The sequence below is a fragment of the Leucoraja erinacea genome, chromosome 7 (genome assembly GCF_028641065.1).
Source record: "Leucoraja erinacea ecotype New England chromosome 7, Leri_hhj_1, whole genome shotgun sequence".
Lineage (NCBI taxonomy): Eukaryota > Metazoa > Chordata > Chondrichthyes > Rajiformes > Rajidae > Leucoraja > Leucoraja erinaceus.
In genome coordinates this window covers 16,843,720-16,862,553 of record NC_073383.1, presented here as the reverse complement: position 1 = coordinate 16,862,553, position 18,834 = coordinate 16,843,720, and the positions used below count along the sequence as shown (strand labels likewise).

The window sequence follows — 18,834 nt, the reverse complement described above, 5'->3', positions numbered from 1 at the left end:
CAATTTAAAAAATAAAGTCAGACGGACTGTAGTCAAGTCGCTGCCTATAGGCACCACCACACAATTTTACATATTCACATATTTACAAGTTTACATATTCACATATTCTGTCGTGCTGCAGCAAGTAAGAATTTCATTGTCCCATCCGGGACATATAACAATAAAACACTCTTGACTTGACTAGTAACTTAACTAGTAACATGCAAAATCGCTTCAAACATCTTTATTTAATAAGAAGCATCAACAAAGCTTATTTGCAATTCCATCTGTATTGTAGGACATATCTTCAAGTCCAGAAACCAGGAACTTGCAGTTGTTGACATTCTCCAATGAGGACAAGTTCATGCACCATTGGTTTTCCCTTTCAGCAACCAACTCCTTGGTGTTGCTAACATTAAGATCTGTCTGTACGGAGTTTGTACGTTCTCCCCGTGACCTGCATGGGTTTTCTCCGGGATCTTCAGTTTCTGCCCACACTCCAAAGACGTACAGATTTGGAGCTTAATTGGCTTGGTATAAATGTAAAATTATCCTAGTGTGTGTAGGGTAGTGTTAATGTGCATGGATCGCTGGTCGGTGCGGACTCGGTGGGCTGAAGGACCTGTTTCCACGCTGTAAACTAAACTAAACTAAACTAAACTAAAACCTTCCACCACAGCCATCTTGAGATTACTTTTATAAACAGTATCATCCCAATAATTTAATTTGTCTTCACAGCTACTTTCAAAATAATCAACTGAAAGATCAGCATGGGAATCAAAGTATTTTTCAACATCCCTGAGCGATGAAATTCAATCCTTTCTGATTTAGTTGGCCAACTCACAGTATTATTACATGTGAACATTTTATTTTTGGAGACGCATCAAACCTCACAGACTCTGATATACAGTATTTCCCAACTGGATTTCAAATTAAATGACTCCAAAAACGTAAAAACACCAGAGACCCAGGTTTGATCCTGACTACGGATGCTGTCTGTATGGAGTTTGTAGGTTCTCCCTGTGACTGCGTGGGTTTGCTCGTTCTCCCTGTGACTGCGTGGGTTTTCTCCGGGTGCTCCGGTTTCCTCCCACACTCCAAAGACATACAGGTTTGTAGGTTAATTGGCTTCTGTAAAAGAAAATTGCCTCTAGTGTGTAGGATGGCGCTTGTGTATGGGGTGATCGCTGGTCAGCACGGACTCAATGTGCCGAATCTGCCCAAGCCAACCTACATGTCCCATCTAAACTAGTGCCACCAGCCTGCATTTGGCACATATCCCTCTAAACCTACCTTATCAACCAGCCTACATGTTGCTTGAATTGTTTGGATAGCACCTGCCTCAACTCAGATTCAGATTCAGATTCAGATTCAATTTTAATTGTCATTGTCAGTGTACAGTACAGAGACAACGAAATGCATTTAGCATCTCCCTGGAAGAGCGACATAGCAAACGATTTGAATAAATAATAATAAGTGTCCGGGGGAGGGGTGGTGATTGGCAGTCACCGAGGTACGTTGTTTAGTAGAGTGACAGCCGCCGGAAAGAAGCTGTTCCTCGACCTGCTGGTTCGGCAACGGAGAGACCTGTAGCGCCTCCCGGATGGTAGGAGGGTAAACAGTCCATGGTTGGGGTGAGAGCAGTCCTTGGCGATGCTGAGCGCCCTCCGCAGACAGCGCTTGCTTTGGACAGACTCAATGGAGGGGAGCGTGGAACCGGTGATGCGTTGGGCAATTTTCACCACCCTCTGCTGTGCCTTCCGGTCGGAGGCAGAGCAGTTGCCATACCATACTGTGATGCAGTTGGTAAGGATGCTCTCGATGGTGCAGCGGTACAAGACAACTACCTCATCCGGCAGCCCATTCCTTATACCCACAACCTTTGAGTAATAAAATTACCCCTTAGGTTCCTATTTAAACGTTCCCACCTCACCTCGTCTCGAACTGATCATATTTAAATTCAAACCATTTGAGCCAACTACTTTCACTTAAACCAACAATCATATTTTATGAACATTTAAATAGATCGTCAGGGGTCTGCGCATCTTGACCTCATTCACTTTTCATAACACTTTCTGGCATTCACAACAATCCAATAAGAATTAGGGAAGTTCAAAACATATTTATGTCAATGCAAATTTCAGTTGCATTCTTGTCTCTTTCAGTCTCATTATCACCCCCAGAAACAAAACATGATATAATCTCAACATGAGCTGCAATAGACAGCAACAGGGTGATTGATATGCTACGTTGTCTCTAGATGTAAGTTGCGCACAAATCAATTTGTGGAGGTGCACTGGAGAGGCATAAAATTATATGCTGCACTAACATTACATTAATGTAACGTCTGAAGAAGGGTTCTCCTTCGCTCCATAGATGCTGCTGCATCCGTTGAGTTTCTCCAGCATTTTTGTGTACCTTACATGTAACATTTATGCCAATGTTATGTGACCATTATATGTTGGGCTTTGTGCTCAGTTTTCCATAGAAGTTCGCCAGCTACTGTTTTAATTGGATTGTTTATAAACTTGGCATTCTCAGACAAGAAAAATAAGGAAAGAGTAAATGGCAGAAGGTTAAGATACTGGAAAGCAAGGCATTGATGTAGCTTCATAGTGTAAATTACCTGTGATTCATTGTTTATCTTGATAATCAAAAGACACTTTGCATCTATTCAGTTGGAAAGTCTTTGATCCTTTTTGTGCTGTGAGCAGCAATAGAAAACGGAGACAGAAGCAGTTAGTATTTGAAAAGACAAGTTGTACCAGTTGAACTAAGCAAACCTGATAAAACTCCTGCTCCATTACATTCAATCATCGTGAAATAAGACATCTTGCCTATTCATATCCATACTTGCCTCATTAACTGTTTTATGGGCCCACATTTGGAAAGACTGAAGAGATGCATGTTAGAAGTAGGTGAATTGCTTGGATCTTGTGCTTGTAATGACAACAAAACTGTCAGTGTTCATTGTTGTGCTGTTTATCTGACACCAGTTTCTGGAGGATGCTTATGCACGATCAAATGTGGAAATCCAGAAGTTGCCTGAAGTGATGTGCCCTCATCCTTGACAGAGTACACTAATTGTACCCTGCTCATTGTAATCATCAGAATTCAGTGAACTGGCAGGTGATCTGGAAACTCTTCTTGGAGAAGAATGCCCTCCAATATCTTACCATGATGAGTGAGGTAGGATTGTCAGGGTATACCTTCTTGGCTAGCACTCCGCACCAATACTCCCGCCCTGACGCTCACGTGCATAAAAATATGTGCATAATTTGTCAAGGGTCAAGAGTGTTTATTTGTCATAAGTACCGACAACGGAACAATGAAATTCTTACTTGCCATTCTGAAGATAATTATTTCCTAATCCTGTTTTTAATAATTTTAGTTTATAATATTTATGATACATCAATTATAATATAAACTCATGTCTAGTGTCCAGTTTTTATAATGTTCTTTGTCACATTAAGTGTTTAAGATGTTAATTAAACATAATGTGTTGCACTTGGTTTGTTCTCTGTGAGGATGTGTTAATGTGGTGGGCATGCTCAATGGTTATGTTGGTGCTCTTAAAAGACCATGCTTTTGTTTTGTTGCTGATTTTATAATGTGGATCGTAATCTTTTCAATGGCACAATGTTATTGCCATAGCTCCATGATACACTGTTGTGTAGGTAGGTGAGGGGGTAGAGTGAACCAACTCACATGAAAGTGAAATCTTCAGGCACCTTAAGCTGGTGATGGATGTTACTGAATTTTGGGAAGAATAGAGAAACGAGAAACTGCAGATACTGGTTTACAAAACAAAAAGACACTAAGTGCTGGAGTAACTCAGCAGGTCAGGGAGTATTTCTGGAAAACATGGATAGGACGGGTCCCGACCCGAAATGTCACCTATCCATGTTCTTCAGGAATGTGGCCTGACCTGCTGAGTTACTCCAGCGCGATGTATCTTTTTCTTAGCACGAACAGACATTGTTTGCAAAACACAGTATCTGAAATGAAAGAAGATTATCACCTTGGAACAATGCATCCATCAGGATCGGGGAACCTTGGGAATGTGTGAGAAAGAGCAAGCAAATGCCCTAGATGTCAACCGCATGGCATAATGGAAACTGAAGATTAATAAGAACTGACTCAAACAGATTGGTGTGAAATAGCATGAACAATGTTCCTTAAAAGCTGTTGAAAACCCATCTTGTCTTCACCTGTGCCACCATCACTGATTCCTACTGGCAAATTGGTCAGCATTAGCGAGTTATGTTATTCTTGCAAAGATATATAGCCACACTGTGAAATAATGTGGTAAAGATATAGTCACACTGTGAAATCCTGTTGGTATCCACTATTTTATCCTCAATTAAATTCCTATTTGACAAGGTTAATCTATTGTTAATTCAAATGTCATCCTTGTTCCCTGACTTTTAAATTAAGAATCTTAGTGTCTGTGCCACATAAATAATTTGTGCAATCGAGATAAATGAAATCCGAATCAATTCAACTTTTAATCTACAAACTTTATTAGACTGTGCTTTTGTCTCCAATTGATGGCATCTTTATATAGGGATTGATTTTGTTTCAAGGCAGCATTGGGTCACTTGGTTTCTGAGCTTGAAATAGATCAGCTGCAGATTAATGGCTTTAAATGATATTAAGGTCTGGAGACAATTTCATTGTCTAACTTTTGTTTCTTCTCTCCCTGTGCACATTTATTTTAAATAACCCTATTTTAAATATCCTGAGGAATTACAGCAAAATAACAGAAGTGAGGATTTTAATAAAGTCAGTCAGATTGTCAGTGCTTCAAAATCATTGGAATTATATACTCTTCTTTTCCTGCTTTATTCAGAAAAAGGGGAAAATTATTTCTATAGTGTTACTGTAATCACCGTACTTCACGTTAAACTATACAAAGGAAGAATTTATTTCTCTTTATCTCAATTTCTCAGGTTTCTTTCAAGAGTAAGAAGCTATTCTTAAATTAACTATTCTTCATCAAGCTGCTGAAAACTTTACACAACTGACGCTCGATAAAAAAACAATAGGACTTCTGTCGGGATTTTGGGAGTTTTCAATTTCTTCTCTTGAGCCCCAAACACCAGATTCAGGCTATGATCATGCAAGGTTTTAGTCAGAAAGAAAAGGCGTAGTTAATGCAGATCCTAGGGCCAATGTCATAGTGCAGTTGTGATTAGTTTCTCAATGATTAAAAAAGATTCTTCAGATGGTAATATTAGAGCATTAAATTTAGTTTAGTTTACTGTAATTTAGTTTAAAGTTCAAGTACAAAAACAGGCCCTTCAGCCCACCGAGGCTTCGCCGACCATTGATCACCCATACTTACTAGTTCTGTGTTATCCCACTTTCGCAACCACTCCCTACACATTAGGGGCAATTTGACAATCAACCTGCAAACTCACATGCCCTTTGAAAGTTGGAGGAAAGTGGAGCACCCGGAGGAAACCATGTGTTTACAGGGAGAATGCGCCAATTCCACACAGACTGCACCTCAGTCAGGATGGAACCCGGGTCTCTGACGAAGGAATTAATGGCAAACTAATTTAATTTCTACTTGCCCATAATAATTGCATAAATCTAATGCCTATGGTTCAGTCATGATAACCAATAACTAGTGCAATAACACATATAAAAATTTATGGGATGTTAACAATACCATCAAAATGACCTGTGCAGACTTGTACGATTAACGTTACCTGTGCAGGTAAATTTATAACAAGGGATTCAGTAGGGGATTTTTTTGTAATAAATTGGGAGGTGGAGCATTTGCAAGGCTTCCCTGATGCTATTAATGTTCATTTGCTATTGCAAGTAAGAAGTCACTGTGGGCAGATTACAATGTTTGAAAGGTAGGTCGTACAATGGGAGGTGTTGTTGCTCAAAAACTAGAGAGTCGGGGGGTTTTTATTGTCATATGTTCTGAAACGGAACAATGGCATTCTTACTTGGAGCAGCACAACAGATATGTGAATATGGTACCCTATAACACCCATAACAAAAAAAACCCATATATATATATATATATATATATATATATATATATATATATATATATATATATATATATATTTTATTTATATAAAATATTTATGTGGTGTGTACATGTATGTATAAACAAATTAAAAAAACTATAATAGTGTAAAAAACAAAAATGATGCCTCCGGGTCTATGTAGTTCAGAGCGTATTTGGAGTTTGTAGTATTTAATAGCCTGATGATTGTAAGGAGGAAGCTGCTCCTGAACTTGCAGCTTTCAAGGACAGTTGTGGACACAAACTATTGTTTAGTCAATAGGTATTTTGAAATTGAGTATGGAATATTCCTCAGAAGATGTAATTTGAGGGAGAAATTTGCTAGGTTACATCCATTTGTTAAAACAATATTAATCTTCACACTTTACACGCTCTTCGCACTCTAGCCTTACTTCAGCTACAGTATCAGAAATTGCTCCAATAAATCACATCACAGACAAAAGACATTCAACCTAAATGGTTTCTGTTGGCTTTTATGCACCATACAAAGCTTCTTCTTTCCTATCTCATTTTATCCACTCAGCATATCCTTCTCCACGATGATTACCTAGTATTACAGCTATAGATGTGTTAATTTTTTTTAACGATTATCTATGCATCGTATTTCTAGGCCTGTAGAAATAAGCAACTGCAGATGCTGGTTTACACAGTGCAGGAGGAACTCAACGAGTCAGGCAGCATCGATGGAGAACATAGATACTGTAGGTGATGTATCAGGTTGGAAGAAGGGTACTGGCCTGAAACATCATAAGGTCATAAGGTCATAAGGAATAGTAGGATTAGGCCATTTGGCCCATCAAGTCTACTCTGCCACTCAACCATGGCTGATCTATCTCTCCCTCCTTACCCCAATCTCCTGCCTTCTCACCATAACCTTTGACACCTGTACTAATCAAGAATCTATCTGTCTCTGCCTTAAAAATATCCACTGACTTGGCCTTTACAGCCTTCTGTGGCAAAGATCTCAAAGATTCACCACTCTCTGACTAAAGAAATGTCTCCTCATATCCTTCCTAAAATAATGTCCTTTAATTATGAGGCTATGACCTCTAGTTCTAGACTCTGCCACTAATGGAAACATCACCTATCTATATTGTCCAGAGATGCAGCCTGACCTGCTGAGTCACTCTTTGAATGCATTTATTGGCCTGTTATGCTGCTGCTGGTAAGAATTTCATTGTTCTGTTGCTGGTAAAAATGACAATTGATCATCCTTGACTCTTGACTCCATGGGGTCTGAAAACAATACCATGCATAAGCACCATTTAAAATGGACAACAGTCATCTAAATGGAGAGTTTGGATCAGCAGCTTCAGGTATAAAATCAGTGATCTATTTCTGTATTTACTAATATATAATTATTGCAACGGCACAAGACAGTTGTGAACAAAACATAGGGCAGTTGTATATTTCGCAATAGTGCAAATATGCTGAATTTGTGCATGTAATCTCCCATTCAGATAAATAAATCATTTAAGTGAAGGGGAGCATCAATCATGTACTGGATACCATAACTATGACTTCAAAGCATGACTTCAAAGCAGGTTTTAAATAACTGTCTGGTGTGTTTAGTGCTATTGAGGAAGTAAACATCTAGGTAAATGCTATATGGCATTTATTAATTATGTGATGCACTGTAATTGATTTTACCTTGAGGTATGATGCTTGCTTTATATTTCTTAGACAATTTTATTGGCGAACTGCTGGAACTTAATGGATTTTGTTGTGAATTATCATTATTAATTGCATTTTTACAGACATTTCTGCAAGATTTACTCTATTTCAAAATATACGTATTTTCATTTATTTAAATGTCCACTTTAACATCTACTTAATAGAATGAATAAGCAGCACAGCCCCAGAGACCTGGGTTTGATCCTGACCTCGGGCACTGTCTGTGTGGAGTTTGCATGCTCTCCCGTCTCTCGACCCGAAACGTCACCTATCTCATGTTTTCTAGAGATGCTGCCTGACCCGCTGAGTTACTCCAGCACAGTGTCAAATTTGTATGGTTATATTAGGTAAATTTGGTCCTGTCCGTGTAGATGGTGGATACAACAGTGGGATAACATAATGGGAGCAGGATAATTGCTGGTTAACTAATTTATACTATGTATGGAATAGAAAGACCATAAATAATATTATTTTCTCAACTGAAGATGATTGAACACATTTTTTTTCTGCTTTTATCTTTACAGATACACACATACATGCTTCCTGAAAAAAATGACCTGTCTGCACTCTCCATTTGCAACACATTTAACACAGGGGCAGCACAGTGGCACAGCAGTAGAGTTACTGCCTTACAGCACCAGAAACCTGGGTTTGATCCTGACCATGGGTGCTGTCTGTACAGAATTTATACGTTCTCCCTTATGACCGCATCGGTTTTCTCCGGGTGTTCCAGTTTCCTCTCACACTCCAAAGACAAATGGGTTAATTAGCTTCAGTAAAAATCGTAAGTTGTCCCTAGTGCATGGGATAGTACTAGTGTACGGATAGCATAATGTGAACAGGATGATTGCTGGTCGGTATGAGCTCGGTGGGCCGAAGCAACTTTTCCCCCGGTGTATCTCTAAAGTCTAAATCCAGATGAGTGGTGAGCTTGGTAGTCATGTTGAGGATTGCATGCAATGTTAGCTTAAATGTAACATTGCTGATTGTCCAAGTATCATGGCATTTTAAATTTCCATTGGCTTCACCACAGTGCAAAATAAACACAGACCAGTTTCTTTAAAGTGCTCGCACGTGCTTTCTCTGAAGTCATAATCTCCCAAGACTCAGAAAACTGGAGTAACTTAGCGGGTTAGGCAGCATCTTTGGAGAGAAGGAATGGGTGATGTTTTGGGTCGAGACCTTTCTTCAGACTTTTGTGCAGCAGTTCCTTAAACTGGGAGAAAATGCTGATCATTGGCATTTGTTTGGCAGGAACTGGAAGATCTTGCCCAAGAGCAGATTTGTAGAACCACATTTTTGTTGAACTCCTGGCAATTTACTTTAAAAAATCAGCAGGGAACTACACACTCCATTAATATAGAATGCCTGAAGTTACAGCACTGCAGAATAAACTTGCCATTCCCGATGACCATTTTAAAGTTCTGCATTCACTGTTCTTGTCAAAGTGAAGGCTGAAGAATGAAATACCATCAACATGAAGCCTCCTCAGGTCATAGTCATACAGCATGGAAACTGGCCCTTTGGCCCTACTCATGCGTGCCGACCAAGATGCCCCATTTATGCTATTCCCGTTTACCCGCAGTTGCCTCACATCCCTCTAAACCTTTCCTATCCATATGCCTGCCCAAGTGTATGTTAAGGTCAAGGACACCTTGAGTGGATGGATGATAAATCTATCTATGACCCAACAAGGTGTCTCCTAACATCAGAGGAACAACATGCCAGCTGTCTTTTTTCCCCTCTATGTGCAGATGCTAGTTTAAACCAAAGATAAACACAAAATACTGGAGTAACTCAACAGGCCAGGCAGCATCTCTGGAGAAAAGGGATAGGTGACATTTCAGGTCGAAATGGCCTTCTTCAGACTGGAAACATTACTTATTCCTTCTCTCCAGAGATTCTGCCTGACCTGCTGAGTTACTCCAGCATTTTGCATCAATCTTTTGTTTTAATCTCTCTATTCCCTCTATTAGGTGTTCTGCCGTCTCAGAGAGGTTATCTTCAAATAATGGTGGGTCATATATTCTTGTCCCTTGATGGCAGACTTCCATTTTGTGCAGATCTCCTTCATTTTGGTTCATTGCAGCCAGAAGACAGCAATGAATATGAGGTGGATGTGAAAGCTTTTACATGCAAGGCCAACACGTATCTCTTGCGCTCTATGCTACACAGTAGCCCACTAACTGTTGCACAGATGAAGGTGGATACCTTGCACAGTCTGAGTAAGGCCAGATATCCCTCTTCACAGCTGCTGGTTTGAATTGACATTGATTTTTTGTTGTTGCAGAGACTGAAAGAACTGAAGCAGAGGGAGTTTGCCCGGAATGTTGCTTCCAAGTCAAGAAAAGATGAAAAGAAACAGGAAAAAGCGCTCAAACGTTTACACGAGCTGGCAGAACTCAGGAAGCAAGTACGCTGGTGAGTGAGAAGAAATATAATTCTCACTTGTGAAGGAACAAGCACAGGTATAAATGAAAGAGCTTTATTACAGCTTTAGAATATAGAACAGTACAGCACAGGTACGGAACCTTTGTCCAACAATGGTTGTGCCGAACATGATGCCAAGTGAAACTGATCTCGTTTGCCTGTACATGATCCATGTCCCTCTATTCCCTGCACTTCCATGTGCCTATCTAAAAGCTTCTAACAAACACCACTATTATATCTGCCTCCACCACCACCCCTGGCAATCTGTTCCTGGCCCCCACCACTCTCTGTATAAAAAAACTTGTCCCGCACATCTCCATTAAACTTTGCTCCTCTCACCTTACAGCTTTGGCCTCTAGTGTTAGATATAATAATGTTACATACTTCTATCAAGTCTCCCCTCAAACTCTGCCATTCATGAGAAAGGTTGTGTTCCTTCCCTTTAGCCATCCTTAATAATTAAAATTGCTCACTGAGGTCACTGTGTTGCATTTTCACGCTATGCATTTGAACTATAAAATACTCACTCATTTCATGTGGGACGTCTCGGCAGCAGACAAAAAATTGTTGATGCTGGCAATATGAGCTGGATCGGAAAGGTAGAATGAGGTTCGTGTTGGTTTGATAATTAGATGCATTATAGGCTTGTCATGAAGATGGTCCTGCACCTCCTCTAATCTGGACAAAATTACGAGAGCGCACTTAAAATTCCCTGGACAGCCACAAAGACTATAGAAATGGGCAGATAGTTGAAAGGTAAAAGGTATTCCATTTTGGTGGGAAAATGAGAAGGGACATTATAATGAAGGGACATGATTTTATAGAAGGATCTTGGAGGGTATGTGTATAATTCGGGTTGAAGGTGCACAGCAGGTTGAGGCAGTGGTTAACCAGGTATTTGGGGTCTTGCCCTTTATAAAACTATGCATCCCATCTATATTAATCCCATTTATCCTCAGCAGATCCTTACCCTTCTAAAAGAAAACGTCGCTGATTTGGCATTAGATGCTTAATACTACAGTTCTTTTTCTCCCTTAACATTGTGATCATAAGATCAGAAGATCATCAGAGATAAGAGCAGAATGAGGCATTTCGGCTCATCAAGTCTAATCCACCATTCAATCATGGCTGATCTACTGTATCTCTTCCTCCTAACCCCATTCTCCTACCTTCTCCCCCGTAACCTCACCTTTGCTAATCAGGAATTTATCTATCTCTGCCTTAAATATATCCACTGACTTTGCCTCCACAGCCTCCTGTGGCAAAGAATTACACTGATTCACCACCCTCTGACTAAAGAAAGTGAATCTAGATGCATTTTCAGAAGCAGGCAGGAACCTTTTCCCTTTCACCCCTCCCATTGCCATCAAAGTTGTTTGGAGGGTTGGTTGTTCAGTTTAGTTTAGTTTATTGTCACGTGTACCGATGTACAGTGTAAACATTTTGTTGTGTGCTAACCAGTCAGCGGAAAGACAATACATTATTACAATCTAGCCTCCCTGGTTATTAATGGGCAAAGTGCTGGAGTAACTCAGCGGGTCAAGCAGCATCTGTGGAGGAAATGAATAGGTGATTTTCCAGTTCGGCACCCTTCTTCAGTCTGGATACTGCTTCAGATATCTGAACCGAGCTATGCTGCCTGCCCACTGAGTTATTCCAACACTTGGTGCTCAAGATTCCAGCACCTACAGTTCCTTGTGTCTCCATTGTACTGTTCTATGTTCTAAACCACCACACAGAGAGATTCTACCACCTCCAATTCAAGCTGGAGTGAAAACATACACAAAATGGCCGGCTTAGTGACACGGTTGGTAGAGCTGCTGTTTTACAGCGCCAGAAACCTGGGTGCAATCCTGACCTCAGGTGCTGTCTGTGTGGAGTTTGCACGTTCTCCCTGTGACCACGTGGGTTTCCTCCGGGTGCTCGGGTTTCCTCCCAGATCCTAATGACGTGGGGGTTTGTAGGTTAATTGGCCTCTGTAAAAAATATGTAGACAATAGGATAACATAGAACTAATGTTGACAGCAGGTGGATGGTTGCTGTGGACTCGGTGAGCCGGAAGGCCTGTTTCCAGGCTGTATCTCAAAAATAAACATATGGTGTCTGGTGGTCCTGACAGTGGTCATGATGCCTTCATTCTGCAGCATTTGCCATGCCATCTCTATTTCAGCTGCCACAACAAGCCCAAGACTACCCCTTGGTGAGGTACTCTTGCTGGTGGTGTGGATGTTTCTACGATGGGTGGGCAAACAGCATGCAACAAATGGAGTGCTGTTCCACGGAACACTCAAGCATGGCCATGTTCAAGGAACGATTCCACTGCAATGCTTGCATCGGAGGAGTTCACCCTCCCCACCAGACATGGCAGTGTGGGTCTGAGGTAATATGGTTGGGGATGCACAACCTCAATATCACACTAACTCGGTCCTTGCCATTAGCTATGAGGTGAGCATCCCAGTGTTGAATAAGAAGCGTTTGCACAACCTGCAGCTAGCGTATGATCAGTAGTGTGTGTGATGAAGGGGAGAGAGAAGAGGTTTAGGTTTATTATTGTGATGTGTACCGAGGTACAATGAAAGGCTTTATTTTGCATGCTATCCAAACTGATAATACGCTACAGAAATATAATCAAGTTAAACTCAAGTGCAACAGATAGAGGAAGAGCAAGGGAAGCACAACAGCACAGCTGGTAGAGCTGTTACCTCACAGTGCCAGAGACTCAGGTTTGATCCTGACCTCGGGTGTTGTGTGTGTGTATGGAGTTTGCATGTTCACCCTGTGCCCGCATGGGTTTCCATCGTGTGCTCCAGATTCCTCCCACGTTCTAGAGACGTGTGGGTCTGTAGGCGAATTGGCCTTTGTAAATTGTCCCTAGTATGCAGGGAGTGGATGAGCAAGTGGGCTAACATGGAACTAGTGGGAACGGGTGATCAAAAGTCAGTGTGGACGCAGTGGGTTGAAGGTCTTATTTCCATAATGTTCCCAAACTAAATACTGAGTGCAGAATATAGTTTTCAACATGGTAACATTGTCAGTTCCATAGACAAAGTCCAATATCCACAAAGGGATTGTGACGAATCAAATGATGCCCTAGCTTATGAAAGGGCCGTTCAGAAACCTGCAGGAACAGCGGGTATAAAGCTGTTTTTGAGTCTGGTGGTGCGCGTTTTCAAGCGTTTTCAAGCTCCTGTACCTTCCCGGATGTGAGTAAGATTGTTGAGTTTGAGTAGAATTATCTTCATTCTCTCCTCAACACAGTCTCAATTACAGTCAAAAAACAAAAAAAAAAAAATCTTATTTATATAGAACATTTTCAGTCAACTTGCATTGACCCCAAAGTGCTTCACATAATTACATTACATTTACACACAGGCAAAGGTGGGTGAAGTGTCTTGCCCCAAGGACACAACGACAGTATGCACTCCAAGCGGGATTCGAACCGGCTCCCTTCCGGTCGCCAGCCGAACACTTAGCCCATTGCGCCATCTGTCGTCAAGCCAATGATGACAAGCCCTTCATGTGACAGGGCAAGACAGAGCTTCTATACCCACTGCTTCTGGTGACTGTGAGCCAACTTGTCCTGTAGCAGTGGTGGAATTGTGCGGAAGTAGAACTACTGTCCACCTTCCTAGCCAGGGTACCTCAAGACAGCTTTGGAGAGCAGAATCGACACTGTTCTCTTCAACATCCCACAGATCAGCTGCATTACTAAGATGCTTACCAGCACAACTCAGTGACGGTAAAGCAGTCCTTTAAAAGTTCTACCAGAATTTAAGTTGCCCAGGCAAGATTTCACCAAGATACCAAAGTGTTTTGTCTAACACTTGCACTCAGTTGGCCAAGGCCTACTAGATCTCCCGGTTGCTAACGGTTTTAAATCCCCGTCCCATCCCTATACTAACCTGGCTGTCCTGGGCCTCCTCCATTGTCAGAGTGAGGACACATGCAAACTGAAGGAACAGAACATCATATTCTGCTAGGGTAGCTTACAACTCTACGGTATGAACATTGATTTATCCAATTTTAGGTCATCTCTAACATCCCCACTCCCCCTATGCCCCATCTAGACCTTCACCCATTTCTCTCTTCCCCCTCCCCTTCCACCTCCATTCATTCCTCTGGCTTCACAACTTGGAACTCTGCAATCTGTGGTATTTTTAAGGTAGAGATAGATGGATTCTTGATTAGAGGTTATGGGGAGAAGGCAGGAGAATGGGGTTAGGAGGGAAAGATAGATCAGCCATGATTGAATGGCAGAGTAGACCTGATGGGCCCAATGGCCTAATTCTACTCCTATTCCTTATGACCTCATGATCTGTTTATCTCACACCCTCTGCTTTAATTGTCTGCCTTTGTTTCAACAATTTGCCTATCAAACCCCCCTCGCCTGTGTCCACTCATTACCTGCCACAGTATGTCCTGCCTCTCCTATCTTCCAGCTTCCTTTCCCCTCCTCCTTACAATCAAACGAAGAACAGTCCCAACTGGGATAAGTCACCTATCTGTGTTCTCCAGAGATGCAGCTTGTTCGCTGAGTTACTCCAGCACAATGTGTCTTTTGGTGTAAACCGGAATCTGCAGTTCCTTGATTTTAGATTTTTAATGATAGACAGAAAGCAAGAAAAGACACAAAGTGCTGGATTAACTCAGCGGGTCAGGCAATGTCTCTGGAGAACATGGTTAGCCGAGGTCTCGGGTATGGCCCCTTCTTCAGAACCGATCCATGTACTCCACAGATGCTGCCTGACTGGTTAAGTTACTCCACCACTTGGTGTCTTTAGTCTTTTTGTAAGATTTTACTGGTGCTTCCCACTCACAATAGAAGGTACCCAGCCAAAGCGACGGACGAATTATCAGCATGGTTAATTGCTGGGCAGCCTGCTGAAATCTTTGTCTTGAGCAGACAGCACGAATATGGCACGCTGTCTTTGTTTCAGTGACAAATCAGCGCTGATTAATTATGCCTGTGCCTCCGTTCAGGTTTAGCCAATATAACCCACTGCGTCTTTTAAACAGTTTAAATGGATTGTGTGAGTCGTTATCGTAATCATAATTTGAGAGAGTGAGCAATTTAACTTCCCTGCAAAACAGTTAAACAAATGTTTCATTTAAAAATAGAAGAAAATACAAATTAAAAGCCATTTCCAATGAGCCAGGAAGCAGAGTGGTGTTTAAATATTGATGTTTTTAGATGTTCTCTGGAAGCACACTTTTTCATCCGTGTACTGCAGGTACAATAGATCTCTGATGATTACTATGTTACCCAAGCTCAAACAGCGTGGAATCACGCCCTTCGGCACAACTTGCCCACAACTACCAACATGTCCCATCTACACTCATTCCAATAAAAATAGTTTCTAAAACCCCTTCAGTTCATAATAAGTAGTAAGTGACAAGGTTAGTACTCTCCCTTGTATGCTACTTCATTGTTGGTTTCATTTCAAGTCCCAAATGCAGTCTGCATTAGAATTAACAAGGCAGGAATTATATCACCTCATATTCTGCTGGGTAGGTTATAACCCAATGGTATGAACATTGAATACCCCAATTTTAGATAACCTATAACCCCCACCTATCACCTATCTCTCCTTTATTCCCCAAGTTCTGCCCCACCTCCCTTTCCCTCGCACACCCTCCTTTCTCACCCCCCCCCCCCCCCCCCCCCCACTGTGCCCCAGCTGGGCGCAACAATTTCTCTCCTCCCCTTCCCCCCCCCTTGTACCTTGTACCTTCCGAAGAGTCCACCAGGAACTATACTGGAAGTTGGACAATTTTATACTGAACAGTTTTTTTTTTCATTTACCAAGCATATTAACCAAGCCAATTAACCTACATACTGTATGTCTTTGGAATGTGGGAGGAAACCGAAGATCTTGAAGAAAACCCACGCAGGTCACGAGGAGTGCGTACAAACTCCATACAGACAGCGCCCGTAGTCGGGATCGAACCGGGGTCTCCAGTGCTGCAACTCTACCGCTGCCCCATCATGACTGCCCTACATTCATTCTTCTGGCTTCAAATTTATGACTCATCCTGCCATCTCCTTCACACCTCCTGCTTTTCTCTCTTGCCTTTACCAGCCATCTGCCTATCTAAAACCCCTCTTGCCTGTGTTCATCTATTACCTTCCACACGTTGTCCTACCTCTTCCCTCTCTCAGTTTTCTCTACCCACCCATCCCCGCCCCCCCCCACTATCAGTCTGAAGAAGCATCCTGACCTGAAACGTCACATTTCCATATTTGGCAGAGATGCTGCCTAATCCACTGAGTTACTCCAACACCAGTTATCCTTCTATGTAAACCAGCAACTGCAAGAATTTTCTACAAGAATAATTTTGTGTTTGTGCAACTAGCTCTGCAACAGTTGGTGATTCATTTATCAAAGGATTTGCCATGTGAACTAACTTTAATTCAAAACTAGAGGGCCTACTAATATTTCTTGGAAGATTGCATAACAAAGTAGCATATTTATTTTCGCTATAACTTGTAAAACGTGGCGCAGATTCTGATTTTTATGTTGTGCTCAAATCTAGCTGCATAATTTTCATGAGCTAGTAGAATTTTAGAAAGTAATTGTTCTTTTTGGCATGCAAAAAAAGAAAAATTTAAGAACAATAGCCTAATTTACTACAGATGATGAAGCTATATCTTGGCCAAATTTGCTATCACTATGGCCCTATATCACGATTTGCAGACTATTGATCGGAATGGTTCATGGATCACACCTGTCAAGGACATCTAAAACTGTAATAGATATATCTTTCCATATCAGTCCAGACATTTGTGTCACTCTAGGGATCCAAATTCATGGTCGGGTCTGAACTGGAACCAGAACTGGAGGAAGGCAGGAATGGGGAAATGATTGGGGATGATCAGCCATGATCACATTGAATGGCGGTGCTGGCTCGAAGGGCTGAATGGCCTACTCCTGCACCTATTGTTTATTGTTTATCCGATCAGTGTTTGGACTGTTTGTCTCTAAAACAATTTTCTTTTGATTCCCACTCATTCCATCTAATGGGATCCTAAAGGGAAAAATATTTTTGAAAGAAAAATCATCTAGTTTGGGGAATTAAGAGGGACAAAGGTCGTGAAGAATGGCAGAGAGGGAAAATCACGATCTCAAGTGTCAAGAGTGTTTATTGTCACATGTCCCAGACAGAACAATGAAATTCTTACTTGCAGTGGCGCTACAGAATATGTAAACATAGTACTCAATATAATACATTTTATATATATATATATATATATATATACATATATATATACATACACATATATACATACACATGCATACATGCACATAAAAATAAACATACTAACAGTAATAGTGCAAAATGACAAAATCAATGCCCTCAAGTCTATGTAGTTCAGAGCTTATTTGGTGGTTGTAGTGTTTAAAATCCTGATGGCTGTCGGGCAGAAGCTGTTCCTGAACCTGGACGTTACAGTTTTCAGGCACCGGTGGAAGGAGTGAAATGAATATGTGGCCAGGGTGGTGTGGGTCTCTAATGATGCTGGCTGCCTTTTTGAGGACGTGACCCCCCTTATCGAATGGAGCAGGTATTCGGTCTGAATGATCTACTCTTGCTTCTGTTTATATTCTCCGTACCTTCTGATCTCAGACTGGGTGAGTTATCTCTCCCACTTCTCCAGGTGATGTTCATGTATCATGGTGTTTGTGATCAGGTGTATCTCAAAATACCACATGCTGGGTTTCTTTAAAATACTGGAGACAGCTTGCATTCATTCAAACATACATTCATTCATGCATTCATTCAATCATTCATTCATTAATTCAGGGACTCCCACATACACTCATCACCTCTTCATCGTTATGGGAAGTTGAAGCTGGGGAGAGGATTAGCCAGCACACACCAGAAGCTTAACAGGATAATGACAAGACAATTTATTTTTCCCTTGTCTTTTCTAGATTGCTGCTGCTACACATTATCAGCACAGTCAAATTGTGGGAGTGGTATCAAAGCTGGAGCTTCTAGATGCTGCACCTCAAACCATCAATCTGACATCAGCATGTAATCATCTTACAGTGGTGAAAAATACACCTAGACAGGAAAATGGCTATCAAGAAATCTTTGTTATTTTTATAGTTGTCAAGAGACAAGATAGATCATGCACATGGGGTTTTGTATTTCACATAACTTTTATAAGGTATAATCATAAAGATCTTATCATCTTAATATTGGACAAAGGGCTGAAGTAACTCAATGGATCAGGCAGCATGCTGACTACTCCAGCACTGTGTGTTTTACTGAAGATTCTACCATTTTCAGTTCTTTGCATCTCTGCCATGAATTGATGCAGGATTCTGTAGAAGGATTAAATTAGGCTGTATTCATAATATGAGAGGATCTTCACTCTATAGGTTTACTGTCCTCTGGAATAAGAGAAACTACCCACATTTCTAATCTAATATTTTTATGCTGCTTATATCCACAGCATCAGGTCTTCCCCGAACCTATCTTGGTGAAATAGCTTCACTCGAGAGAAATAATCACGCTCTTTAATATAACTATTTTATATCTATTAAAAATACATCGATTTTGAAATGAAGGGAATGTTTCACACCAAACTGGGAATTGTCTACAGGCATGCAAGATTTTTTTTCCAAAACTTCAAACTTGTCCTCCACAAAGTGTACATAGTATTTCAATTACAACATAACTAGGGAGTTGAA

At 41.1% G+C, this 18,834-nt stretch overlaps 1 protein-coding gene across 1 annotated transcript in view; it reads left to right on the top strand.

The window, feature by feature from the left end:
* znf804a (zinc finger protein 804A) overlaps nt 1-18,834 on the top strand; it is a 245,083-nt gene that overhangs the window by 216,426 nt on the left and 9,823 nt on the right. Inside the window, exon 3 of the mRNA XM_055637836.1 lies at nt 9,996-10,126. Coding sequence (XP_055493811.1) covers nt 9,996-10,126 — 131 coding nt within the window. The remainder of the gene's footprint in view (nt 1-9,995; nt 10,127-18,834) is intronic.